At 44.4% G+C, this 13,667-nt stretch overlaps 1 protein-coding gene across 1 annotated transcript; it reads right to left on the bottom strand.

Moving 5' to 3' along the window:
• Positions 1-7,931: 7,931 nt before the first annotated feature.
• Positions 7,932-12,714, bottom strand: MCL1 (MCL1 apoptosis regulator, BCL2 family member). The gene is made up of 3 exons (XM_043876203.1): positions 11,849-12,714; positions 11,253-11,500; positions 7,932-10,724 (listed from the first exon to the last, which is right to left on the bottom strand). Exons 1-3 carry the CDS (start codon positions 12,534-12,536, stop codon positions 10,608-10,610), a joined length of 1,053 nt encoding a protein of 350 aa, XP_043732138.1. The 5' UTR covers positions 12,537-12,714; the 3' UTR covers positions 7,932-10,607.
• Between the last annotated feature and the right edge of the window lie 953 nt (positions 12,715-13,667).

Genomic DNA, 13,667 nt, shown 5'->3' with positions numbered 1-13,667 from the left:
TAGAGATTATAATCTGAAGGTGGAGTGGGGGTGGAGGTCCCCACATTCCCACCCTCTCTCCTACCAGCATCCCTGAAATCCATCACCTCTGGTTCTGGGAGTCAGCTGGGTGGGGAAGTTAGAGCAGAGGGGGGCTTATTTGTCACAGGCAGGTGATGAAGAGATGTCAGCTATAAAGGGTGGGAGGCACCTTCTACAGGAAGTAGAAAGCCTCAGGAAAGTACCTAAGACTAAGTCTGTCAACAAGAGAGAGAAAGAGTTTGGGTTAACCAAACTAGACAGTACAGATCTTCAATCTGACTTCGGGCTCCTTGACCCTGGAGACTGGGGAAAACTCTATAGAGGAGGGTGTTTCAAGGCTGAGGTCAGACCCTAGGAAGGATTGGAGGGAGTAATGCACCAAGTTAGTCCAAAACAAGGTATGCATGAGCCGTGGCAGTCAGAACCTAGGGAACCAATCAGCTACATCAGCTAAAGGGGAGATGCAGAGATGGCTAGGGACTGGAGAGACCAGAGCACTTTTTCAGTGGGCACCAGAGAGCTGTGTTTGAATGTCCTGGCAAAGAATCTCAGTATTGGAGAAATGGGTTCAATTTCAGGAAGGTTCCAGGTTAGAGTTAGGAGGTGTGTCTATGTGTTGTACTCCTCTGAGCCTTGCCTGAATCTTAAAGAGACAGCTCTACAGAACTTTGAGTGAGGAGGAAAAGAAACGGGGTGATAGGCTGAGGTTACTCCTAAATGTGTGTGTCCCTGGTATCCTTAGAATAAAAGGCAACGTGGCAAAGACCTTGCCCTTGATGGGAGGGCCCTGGGATCAGACCCCTTCTTTCATTTCTTCCTCCCTTCCCCTTGCCTTGATTCTTGGTTATCTCTTTCATGACATCATAAAGCTCCTTTTTAGCTCAAGTAGAGGAGAGGGCAACCTCTTTCGAAAGTACCAAAGATGTGACTTCCCTGGTGGTCCAGTGGTTAAGACTCCACACTTCCAGTGTAGGGGGTCTGGGTTTGATCCCTGGCCGAGGAACAAAGATTCCACATGTTGCAAGGTGTATTAAAAAAATAAAAGTAAAACCAGAGAGTAGAACTATTTTCAATTTTGCAGGCCATAAATCTCTGCTGCAACCCTTGACTCTGCTGTTGTAGCATAAAAGCAGCCCTACACAATTTGTAAACAAATGGTCATGACTTTGTTCCCTTCAAACTTTGTTATCGCTCAGGTGTGACTCTTTGTGACCCCACAGACTGTAGCCCACCAGGCTCCTCTGTCCATGGTATTATCCAGGCAAGAATACTGAAGTAGATAGCCATTCCCTTCTCCAGGGGATCTTCCCAACCCAGGGACTGAATCAGCATCTCCTGTGTCTCCTGTATTGCAGGCAGTCTTTACCATCGGGAGCCACCAGGGAAGACCCCGAAACGTGACTTTACTCAATACTAAGGTCACATGTGGTGTGTTTAGTCGCTCAGTCGTGTTTGATTTTCTGTGACCCTTTGGACTGTAGCCTACCAGACTCCTCTTCCATGGGATTTTTCAGGCAAGAATACTAGAGTGGGTTGCTATTTCCTCCTCCAGGGGATCGTCTTGACCCAGGGATCAAACTTGCATCTCTGGCATTGCAGGCAGATTCTTTACTCACTGAACCACTGCTAAGTCACTTCGGTTGTGCCCGACCCTTTGCAGCCCCATGCACTGTGGCCCACCAGGCTCCTCTGTCCATGGGGTTCCCCAGGCAAGAATACTGGAATGGGTTGCCATTTCTTCCTCCAGAGGACCTTCCCAATCCAGGGATTGAACCGACGTCTCTTATGTCTCTACATTTGCAGGCGGGATCTTTACCAAGAGGGCTGTTCCAAACTTTGAAATTTTAATTGCATGTAATTTTAAAGTCACGAATTTTTCCCAACCAGTTAAAAAAGCAAACACCGTTCTTAGCTCTTTTAAAAAATTATTTATTTTTGGCTGTGCTGGGGTTTTGTTGCTGCTCTTGGGCTTTCTCTAGTTGCAGCGAGTGGGGGCTCCTCGCCAATTGCGGCGCAGAGACTTGTCACTGCAAGGGCTTCTCTTGATGGAGAGCACAGGCTCTAGGAATGCAGGCTCAAGGGCTCCAGGGTCTGGGTTCAGTAGTTGTGGCGCACAGGCTGACTTGCCCTGAGGCATGTGGGATCTTTCCAGACCAGGGATAGAACTGGTACTCCCTGCGCTGCAAGCTGGATTCTTAACCACTGGACCACCAGGGAACAACAACAAACAACAAACCAGGGAAGTCCCCCATGCTTAGCTTTTGAGCTATACAGAACTAGGCAATAGGGAAGATTTGGTAGGGAGCTAACTTACCCTTGGGATTTCTGCCATCTGCTTGAACTCCCACAATGCCCAGGCACAGAAAACCCCGTTTGTGTCCCCTCTGCTTCAAAATACAGCTGCAGACCCTTTTAATTTCATCTCCTATTTATTCATACCAGCTTCTTAGTGGTTTCTCCCTGGGAATTCAATGACTTGGACATGGTCAAGAGTCAGTCCTTATGGGACATTTCCCAAAATCCCTTACGTTTGTTTAGTGCGTTCAAGTAAAGCACTTGTATGTATTCTTTTTTAAAATTATTTGTTTCTGCCTATGCTCAGTCTTCATTGCTGCACAGGCTTCTCATTGCAGTGGCCTCTTGCTGCAGCTCCCAAGCTCTAGAACAGAGGCTCAGTAGTCGTGGTGCACGGGCTTAGCTGCTCCGCAGCACATAGGATCTTCCCAGATCAGGGATCAAACTCATGTCTCCTGCATTGGCAGGTGGATTCTTGACCTTGGGACCACCAGGGAAGCCTTCTAATGTCTCTTTAAATCTTTGCAATAAGATAGGAAAGACAAAGAGTTTACAGGGGAGAAAATTAAGCCCTGAGACCTAGTATTCTCACTTTAAATTTTAATTCCTTTGATCTGTTATTCAATTTCATTCCCACAGAGCACACTTTGTCAAAATAGTTACTGGGCTGCAGTGATCTAAACTTGGATGGGATAAACTGTTTCTGTTGTTTTCAAATGTCTTTCATGATTTTGCTGCATTTCAGGCAAATCCCGTCTAAATTTCATTTTTCAACTTAAAGTTTCGAGGAATTGATTCTTTCAAATATATTCAGTGTTTAGGCCCCTGGAAATAATTAAATATACATCATCTTTGTGTAAGATACACTGTCATGCAAACGTAGGGTTATGTATTACTAGTTGAGTCACATTTCACCCCCCCAGGACAAACTTTATCAAAGTTGTGTGTTGATGTGTTCTGTACTTAAAAGCAACTCAGCTGCATTGCTTTTAAAAATAACCTACTTCTGGGACTGCTGACCAAACCCTTACTTTGTGTAAGTTTTTTTCACTCAACAGCATTGAGTGAAATGGATTGATCATTATGGTTCACGAAGGGGAAAACAGGGTACAGAGCCTCTGCGCTATTTCAGATCTGACCCCAACGACCAAGCTTTGAGAGAAAGGGGCAAAGAAGCAGGTAGCCAGCCGCTCCTCTGCCATTACCAAGCTCCTCTGCAGAGCTGCTCTTCCTTAGAGCTGAAAACAAGCCACCTCATTTCAAAACACACAGACAAAACCTCACGTCATTTCAACATGTTGTTTCCCTCTTTCTGTTTCTCTACTCTGCCTCATGGAGGATTTCTGAGAAATGAAAAAAAGGTCACCTCCCCCAGTGTCAGTCTGCAGTTTTGTTTTCAGCCTTTTTTTAAAAAAAAAAAAGAAACACACCGATGAAGAGAGAAAAGGAGTATACTGCTTGGGCATACAGTATTAACGCCAAACTTTACAAAGAGAAATGCCTTTCCCATTACCCTCACCTTGCCTTAGATCTGGGCTTTCAGGGTCTAAGGAAATAAACAAGCTATCTTTTCAAGAAATTTTAACAACAAAGCAGTGAAACAGCTGCTTCTTGCAGTAGCCCAGCTGTCCCGCTGCCCCCTGCCCAGTTCCCACCAAGGACAAGAGATGTGTGAGAATCACTCCAGGTAACCTCAGGAATAGAGGTGTAAGCTGAGGATGAAAGTCCAGTAGTTTCTGAAAGCAGTGTTTCTAAGGGAAAATACCTACCTACCCCCCCGCCCCCCCACATTCCCAAATCTGAACACCTGAGTCATACCAGCCTGTAGGCGTGTCTATGAAATGTACAGCACAATTTTTGAAACCAGCTTCTCCTACTAAACTGGAAAAGAGATTGTTTTTAGGGGCACAGAATTGAAGGCATTTCTTAAAAGTGGAAACTCATCTAATTCAGGTAGAAATCCAGCAAACAGTTTTCCTTGTCTGTTTCTTGGCTCTTTCCCAGCACACCTTGTTCCAGGATAACCTGAATAAACACACGCATGTGACCACAGTGGGGGTGGTGAAATTCTGAATGGAATGCAGCTTCAGCTAGCTAGGGAGCCCGGACTGAGACTTCTGGTAGTCTGTGGATTTATACAGACAGAGAAGCCAAAACAATGAGCTCATGGGCAAGAATGCAGCCTGTGGGGAAGTCTGGGCAGTCAGAGCAAACTGGTTTTTTGAACCAGGATGGGAATAGCTGTAATCGAGTCTCCCACGGGAACAGGATTAGGGAGAGTGGCGCTGTCATTCAGTTTCTTGGGGTCCAGTTAAATTACTTTTGGGGGCTGTTCTTTATTTTCCTTTCCCTATGTGAACCTGAGTGGGTGAAGATAGCTGGTGAGATGTGTGAGTGAACTTAGGTGGTGCTCTTAAGACAACTTTATTCAAAGCAGGTCTGCCAATGCCAACTCTTACACCAGGATCCAGTGATGGCTATGATCCTTAGGTTCTGTGTTCAAGACTGCCACCTTTTTTTTTTTTTTTAGTTCTACCACTTTACTGCTACCAACCCATCTCCCTCCACCCTCATGCACACATGCTCAGTCATGTGACCCCATGGACTGTGACCCCATGGACTGCGGCCCGCCAGGCTCCTCTGTCCATGAACTTTTCCAGGCAAGAATATTGGAGTGGGTTGCCATTTCCTTCTCCAAGACTGCCACTTTTAACAAGATAGAGCAAACAACCAAGTCTGTCTTCTTTACTTCCCAGATAAACACAGTCCACTCAGTTGTATGTCATTTACACCAAATTCATACTTCTAAAACCAGAGAGACTTCTTTTTTTTCTACCAGTGTTCTCCAATACTTCTATATAAGGCCCTAAATGGAAGAAACCGAAGACTTACTGCATTCAGTGGCCATGCAGGGTGAAGGGGAAGGAAGGCAGGGAGGGAAGGCGAAATAAGAAAAAAAAATTATCTACAAATCTCCTTTTCATAGCCTCCACTAGAGGTTCTTTCCCTGTTCTACACTTTTGTGCACGTTTTCTATTCACTTTAAGGTCCAATTTCAAATGTCCCCTGCCTTGTCCCAACCCTTGTTTTACTATATATTTCACAATACCTTTAAGCACCATGTGCACTGTACTCTTAATTACTTTTGGCTGTTATCACTTTGACTCGATTGTGAACTTTACCATGTGCTACAGTTACTTTCTTTCCATGGATTTGTTATGCATAAATTCTTCAGATGTATGTCCTAAGAACAAGGACATTCTTTTATATAACCACAATATAATTAAAACATTCAAGAAATTTAACACTGATCAGTACTAGCAAACATATTGCTTATATTAAAATTTCCCTAATTGTTCAAGTCCTTTCTAGCTTTTTTTTTTCCATCCAGGACCCAAAGTTCACTGTGCATTTAGCTGTGAAGTTTCCAGTGTTCCCTAGGTGTTTTATTTTTAATCCACTCTATATATAAAAGCTTACATCCACTTACTCCCAACCTCCCATTCCTTTTTTGTCAATTTTGATAGAGTTGATGGAAGAATTAGTCTTTTCCTAACTCCAGCATCCTTAAGTACATAGTGCACAGTAAGCAGTCCCCTGCCAGGTGATGGACAAATCTCAAACATCTGGCTGCCTTGAGCTCATTAAATGTCTCGGTTCAAAAAAAAAGTCCCAGTTCATTGCAGTACTGAAACATTCTTAGCAAACTAATGTAATCCCTAACCAGGGGATGAGGAGAGAAGGTAAACTGGTAAAAATACAGGAACCCAATGGGAGAAACAAGTCATGGAAATAGATACTTGGAAGGGGTAAAATCCATAGTAGTAGTCTTGGCCCAAACACATTTCACAACAGTCAAGAATTATTGTTCTATACAGGTACAGAAATGAACTGCCAAAGAGCTACCAGGTTATCAGTTCAGTTCAGTTGCTCAGTCATGTCCGACTCTTTGCGACCCCATGAATCACAGCACGCCAGGCCTCTCTGTCCATCACCAACTCCCGGAGTTTACTCAAACTCATGCCCATCGAGTCGGTGATTCCATCCAGACATCTCATCCTCTGTTGTCCCCTTCTCCTCCTGCCCTCAATCCCTCCCAGCATCAGGGTCTTTTCCAATGAGTCAACTCTGCATGAGGTGCTGGGAACAAAAGCCTGCCATATGTATTTTCCTTTCCCACTTCACAAGAATCACCAGTTAAAGAACATGAAATTCCAAGAGGTCTGTTACATATGCCTGGAGGCAGATTCCCAACCCCCATCTTTCCACATGCTTCACATAACTAAGATAACACTGTAACAACTTTGAAACTAAAGAAGAGGAGAGTCAAGCTTTCAAATCTTGAAACTGAGAAGCCTTTGAACAGTGTGGGAGGGTTCCAGAAGATAAAGTTCTGTAATCATTGAACAAGTAGGGCCAGAAAGAACTAGGATAAATTAAGACTGACTCAGCTGATCATCTTGAACTCCAGGAATTAATGGTCTGTGCTCTGGGCATTTGGCTGGAGCCATGCTACACACCAGTTGGCAAGTTATTACACTTTAACTTTTATAAAACCCTCCAGCTGTCACAACTGCTTTAAGAACAGTGTTCTGAAACAGTATGAACCAAGAGCTGGTACTCAAGTCACAAAACAGGAACTGAAAGAACAAGCCTAGTGGTGTTTAAATGAGGAAAGTGTTGACTGACTCCCTCAGTGACTCATATTACTGGTTACCATTTGACCCAAGTTTATAAGGTGTTAAACTAAGGAATATTGCCACAGAAATAGCTTCAGATAGCAACACAGCAATGGGAGAAACAATATTGTTCAGCAGAACTTTACACTGATCATGATTCGGGCTCTCATGTCCTTTGCTCTCTCCCTGCACACCTCTGTATGAGAGTTCAGTTGTAAAAAAGTTTTCTTCGTAAACTATCATCTATTGGCAGTTAGGCTTCAGAAAGAGGAGCTGCCAGATGTATGTAACACGAAGTGGGGGAAGCATAGAATCCGGTTTGCACGATTAGTATTTTGTGGTCAGGGCTTAAAACCAAAATGCAAACTCCATATTTGCACATTTCCATGGTGACTCCACTCTCTTTCAAGGTAACTGAAATAAAGACAGGACAGTGCTTCTGAAATTGACTTGCTAATTCACACCTCCTTTTGGGGAGGAAATGGGAAAAGTAACTGAAACATTAGTACCAACCACCTTATCAAAATTCTTAACTTTGGGTGTTAATTCTTCTAGCTCCTTCAATCACCTCAAAAGGTTGAGTGAGATAGAGTGATACAATAACTGCTATTATGATCCTCCTTACTTTCAAGTTATACCAACATTTGGTGGCTAAAAGAAACCAGGACAGGGTATTGATTTTTGTATTAAAATGTACAGAAACTGCTCCAAAGTACAACAGTAATACATGTAATTAAAAGCCCAACACCTCTAATTTGAATGAAAGGAGTTATTCTAAAGGGAACTGACCTTCGCTCTAAGGCAAATCAGCTTTGTGGAGCTTTTGCTGGTTAATTCACCTAGACTGTACTTATTTGCTCAGCTGACTTCCCTCAGATGCTTGCCTAAGAGGGGGAAGGAAAACAAGCATTGATTAGAAAACACCCATATCACACCTTGCATTTGAATAAAATATTTATTTTCTTCTCAGGAAAAACAGGAAGTTAGGGAAACACACTACATTTTATAGCCTACATTAGTTTGTTGGTCCTAACCCTTCTTGGCACAGCTGTCGACAGCATTAGCTGTTCTAACCAGAACCAAGGTGTTCACCCCCAACAGAATGTACATAGACAACACTAAAGGACTGCAGGATTTTCCCTGAGAGAAGCATCAGACAGAAGTTGTTGAGAGCCATCTTTCCAAGCAGCCCCTCCCTTTCCATTGTGGAGGATTTGCCTGCACTACGGCAGCTGGTCAACACTTACAACATATGCCTCTTCTCCCTACAGAAGCACTCACCTTGCCCCAAAGCACTTGGGCTCCCTAAACCCTTATCACCAGCTACTGACCAAAATATCAATTTTAGATACTCCTTTACATTTCAGCACTTATACCTAGTAAAGTGGAAATGGGACCCCTAAATTCCATCAATTTACATCTCTGTGCTTATTTTCACAACTGGCTATGGGGAGACAGGCCTTTCAGTCACCTTAACTAGATCTTAAGATTAATTAACTATATAAAGTGCTTTTAGGTCCTTAGAGATAGACGTGATATAAATAAGTGATTTCTGATCAACAATGATAAATACACAGATTAAAAAAATAGCTCTAGCTAGATGACCTTAAGGCTTAGAGATGGGCAGGCAGGGCAATTGTTCCCTTATTACATTCTTAGTCATTTTCTTCATGTCTATTTTTGTCTGGAGTCCACAAACTAAAGGTCACATTCAGAGGTTGAAGTTTTCAAATGATCCTGGTTCCACTATAGTTTTCTTCTGTTTACTAGTAACTTTTATATAACTTTGAGGTTTAACAGAGCCCATCAATTTTAAGTGAGCATATTCAAATGCAAAGGTACCTAAAGAAAAATCACCTAAGAAGTTGTCCCCTTCTCTGAAATCCCCTAAGGGGACTTTTGAAAATTTCTCCCCAGAGTTAAGCAACAACCAATAAGATACTAGTACAAGAAGGGACTCTTCTCACCTCATGTCTGTTACTGTCAGCATCCACTGTACTGCCATCTCCTAAGATAAAATTCAAAAATGAGGAAGGTCGGTGGACTCCGTGGGCGGTCACTTAGGTTCCTAATGCCAAAAACTAAAAGGGCTAGTAAGAGTTCAGGAATGGCAAGGTAAATTTGTAGGGACTAATATAAATATGTGTGGAGGGAGCAGAATAAGCAGCAAATATTTTAAGGAAGAATAGGAAATAAACAGTAAGTTAGATAGAACATCAAGTCTGAAACCTATAGAGATGCCAATGTAAAAATCTGAAACAAAGTTCAAGAATCATTAATAAAAATGAAGTTAAGTATTTGTTTTATTCAGACGCTAGGCTTAGACCTGTCTTTAACAAGCAAGCCTAATAATAGCACCATGGTTAGACTATAGCTTGCTTTGCCAAGCCATTATTGTACAATTTATTAAGCAAATAGGGGTCAAGTGTCTCTCATCCATCTGATATGATCTTTTTATACATACTCCTAAGAAGTCCCATTTGGAACAGCTGAAAATCTTTTAGCAAAAGCTTTGAAGATGAGCTCATGAACTCAGTTTAAATTGCACCAGTTAAATTAGGTCAAATGAAAGGAACTCAAAATAAGTAGTTGCCCAATCAGAGCCCATCATCTGAGAGTCATCAGCCTGTGTGTTCCACCCCCCAAAAGAAACCTTAAAACCTTGACTCGATTATTGAAAACCCAGGTCTAACAAAGTGAAAGGATTAATTTCCATTAATTTCTCAGTCCCAGGTTAAAAAAACAAAAAAACCCCAAACAGCAGTTTAAGAAATACCCAAATCAAGATAGGAAAATTAAAGCCTGCATAGTTATCAGAATTGTTGTACTACACCAGGTTGCATACAATTACATCAGCTGGTTCTGTATACAATCTAGTATTGACTAGAACAAAGATTAGAATAGAAAAGCTGTAAGAAACAAGTTAACACCAGTCTGCAAAAATATAAATTTTTACAGACCAATACAAGTTTTTCAAAACTCAACATTCCAAATTTGTAATTCTATTCCAACTTTCAGTATTCTTGGCCATGACATTAGGCAAAGAATCCCTCAAACCCAGCCAAAGCAGAACAGGTATAAACATCCTGAGCATTTGGTCTATTGAAGAATCACACCTGGGAAAGCTAACCACAGTGAACAAAGTTCCCTCCACACACTGCATTACAGTACTGAGGCTTCTTGTCATAGTTCTATTACTTGTGGCTTAAAATCAGTTTTAGGTATCCCACTGGCGTTGTTAGTGCTTCTATTTTAACACTATAGAAGTTTATGAATTCAGTGGGTGTATCTATGACTAGTCAGTCCACTGGCCAATTTCCTGTTCTAGGTAAAGTCTCTCCACTCTAGCATCTTCACTAAAACTAAAACGTCCATCTCCATAGCTTCCCAAAGTTTGCCTGTTGCTGAAACGGAACTCAGCTTCTTTCAGAGACTGACTCTTCAAGGGAGATTACTTTGCTCATGTATTTATTCCTGTTAGCCACAATCTTCCTGTCACTTGGTTTTATCCATTGTTAGATGACGGCCAACTTCATAAATACTTGTGAGTTCACAGCGGTGATTTTGGTGGCTGTTTTGGTGGCTGGAGAGTCAATTATTGCACTTAAAAGGCTATCTTATTAGATATGCCAAACCAGCTCCTACTCCGGCAACACCTGCAAAAGCCAGCAGCACATTTCTGATGCCGCCTTCTAGGTCCTCTACATGGAAGAACTCCACAAACCCATCCTAGAAAATGAAAAAGAAAAGCACATTTTCAAGCACAGACTTCCACTGACTTAAAAATACTATTTACAAGGAAAAGATGAATTAAAATATCTAAGATTTCCCCCCAAATCTAATGACGAACCAATTATTTACCCCCAACTCTGCAGAGACATATTATGCAATTAAAAGGGAGGTGGGGCACGCTCAAGAATGTATTAACTATCATCCCCAGGGGATTCTTCTTTCATTTCTTCATAATCTGAATTAACTGGGGTGAGGAGTAACCATTTGAATAATAAAATACCCGAAGCAAAAGACTCAATCAGTAAAACAGCCTAAGAAAATCAGGATTTTTGATGCAACAGTTCAAGACACTCACACCACCATCCTTACGGACCAACTACTTAAATCAACACCATGCAACCAGAGGTCCCCAATTAGAGCCTTGAAAACTAAGCTGTGCATCTTAAAAACCTTTAGATATCCTCTTATAAAATCCTCCATCCATTTTCACTCCAAGTCCCCTATTCGACCTTAACACAAACTTACCCAGCCTCTTTGTTTGACTATCCAGTCTCGTTTTGACCTTACGAGAACATCTGTGATGCTTTCTGCTAGTGGTTCGATGCAGCTTTCTTGATTTATACTCTTCAAGTGTTTGGCCACAAAGGCACCAAAAGAAATAAGAGTCACAATCCTGCCCCAGTTTGTTACTCCGTCACTGAAAACATGAACCATCACTCGAGACAAAGATTTGACATCGTCTTCGTTTTTGATGTCCAGTTTCCGAAGCATGCCTGAGAGGAAGAAAAGCATGCAGGTTCCCACGGTCGCTTTTGTCTACACCAGGGCACGATTCGCCTGCCCACCCACGGCGGGGGAAATTGCTATTCGGGCTCTACCGCGCTCTAGGCGATCCCACTTGAAAACTGACATCCCACCCTTTCCGGGCTTTGAACAGAGCTGCCATTTCCAAAAGAATTAAGTGGGCGGAAACAATGACTCACGGCCAGAATATTCGGGCTTCACAAATAGAGGAGAGTCCTTTGAATACAGACTCGTTTCTGTTTCCACCCACCGCAGATGGGTGAGTCCAGAGAGCTGGGAAAAAAAGGCAGCACGACTTCCAGGACTAACCCCCTTACCTTGGAAAGCCGTCTCATGGTTGCGCTGCACCCCATCCCCGACTCGGCGCAGGGTCTCCAACGCCTTCCGGCTGGTGGCCCCAGATCCGCCCAGGGGCTTCGCGTCCTTGGCGCCGGTTGCCTGCTCCCGGAGGTACTGAGAGATAATCTCCAGGGACTGCCGATATAACTCGTCCTCCTCCTCCTCTGCTGGGGGCGGCGTCGAGGGCAGCGAGCCGTCCGAGCCTGGACTGTTGTTACTGGCTTCTCCGACCAACAAAGGTAAAGACCGGACGGCAGGCCGCTTCCCGAGAGGGTCTGGCTCACACCCGTCCAGCTCCTCTTCGGGCGACATGATGGCGTCGGAGATCGGGGATTCCATCTCTTCAGGCGGCGACGCGCGGCGTGTGGGCGCGAAGAACAGCAGTCTGGTGGGGGTCGCAGTGACGTCGGGGCCCTCGGCGCCAATGGGCGAGGGCCGCGCGACCCTCCGGGTGTCGGGCGCAAGAGTGGCCGGGGGGCTCGGGCCGGCGCTTCCGCCAATCACCGTGCCGGCTTCCCCTCCCCCTACCTCTCGCCGCGCTGTGGCCTCCTTCCCCGCAGCCAAAAGCCGCCCCCCGGGAGAGGAGGCGCCGCTGCCCTGTCCTAATCCGGCTCCCCCACAGTAGAGGTTCAGTCCGATTACTGCGTTTCTCTTCAGGCCGAACATTGCGAACCGATGCCGCTGCCGCCTGAGAAAAGTGGAGGCTGGGCCCAATTCCTAACTTGAAGAGAGCGGAAGTAACCTCTGAGAGAGGAGCTCCGAGATCACGGTTTTAGGGCCAGTCCTACGCAATGGCGTCAGCAACTCTTAAAAAAAACACTGTATCCCTTAAATGGGGAAGGCTGCGAAAGCTTCCGGCGGTTGCGCACGGCACCTAACCGGCGGTCAGCGCAGGGGCGGGGCCTGCGGCAGGGCGGGGTTTCCGGCTCCCCGGAGCCTCTCGCGGCGGGTTACGTAAAAACGGCAGCTCAGGCGCCTGAGCCGGTGGGCTTGCGCTCTGGCTTCGCGCCCACCTGGGCCTCCTATTTATGGCTGTCTTTGTGCTTCCCTAAGCCGTGGTATGCGAGCACCTGCTGTTGTTTTTGTGCAAGAGGTGGTTTTTTCCCCATTGCCAAAGCCTAACTATCGAGTCACTCAGACTTTGAGGAAAAGGGGAGTAAATTCTGCTACAGATGGGGAACAACAGTCTTAGATAATACGGATTAAATAAGAGGGCACTGTTGGGGATCTATAGTAATTTTGCACATCCTCAGCTCCTTGAAAATGGGGAGGCTCAATGGACTGCCCTGTTTGTTCCGTCACTCAGTCGTGTCCTACTCTTTGCGACCCCATGGACTGCAGCAAGCCAGGCCTCCCTGGCCTTCACCATCTCCCTGAGCTTTCCCAATCTCATGTCCATTGAGTCGGTGATGCCATCCAACCATCTCCTCCTCTGTCATTCCCTTCTCTGCCTGCCTTCAGTCTTTCCCAGCATCAGGGTCTTTTATGAGTCGGCTCTTCATCTCAGGTGGCCAAAGTATTGGAGCATCACCATAAGTCCTTCCAATGAATATTCAGGGTTGATTTCCTTTAGGATTGACTGATTTGATCTCCTTGCAGTTCAGGGGACAACAGATTTGAACACTACAGTTCAAAAGCATCAATTCTGTGCTCAGCCTTCATTATGGTTCAACTCTCACATCCATACATGACTACTGGAAAAACTATAGCCTTGACTAGATGGACCTTTGTTGGCAAAGTATGTCTCTGCTTTTGAATACACTGTCTAGGTTTGTCATAGCTTTTCCTCCAAGGAAC

This window comes from Cervus elaphus, chromosome 20 (assembly GCF_910594005.1).
Source record: "Cervus elaphus chromosome 20, mCerEla1.1, whole genome shotgun sequence".
Taxonomy (NCBI): Eukaryota; Metazoa; Chordata; class Mammalia; order Artiodactyla; family Cervidae; genus Cervus; species Cervus elaphus.
Note: the sequence above shows the minus strand (reverse complement) of the source record. Positions and strands in the feature narration are given on the sequence as shown.

Excerpts from the sequence above, each read along its gene's own strand:
- MCL1 (XM_043876203.1), bottom strand. The coding sequence starts at position 12,536 with ATGTTCGGCCTGAAGAGAAACGCAGTAATCGGACTGAACCTCTACTGT. Across the intron at positions 11,501-11,848 it reads CCATGAGACGGCTTTCCAAG|GCATGCTTCGGAAACTGGAC; the intron begins GTAAGGGGGTTA and ends TCTTCCTCTCAG. Across the intron at positions 10,725-11,252 it reads TAGTCAAACAAAGAGGCTGG|GATGGGTTTGTGGAGTTCTT; the intron begins GTAAGTTTGTGT and ends TTCATTTTCTAG.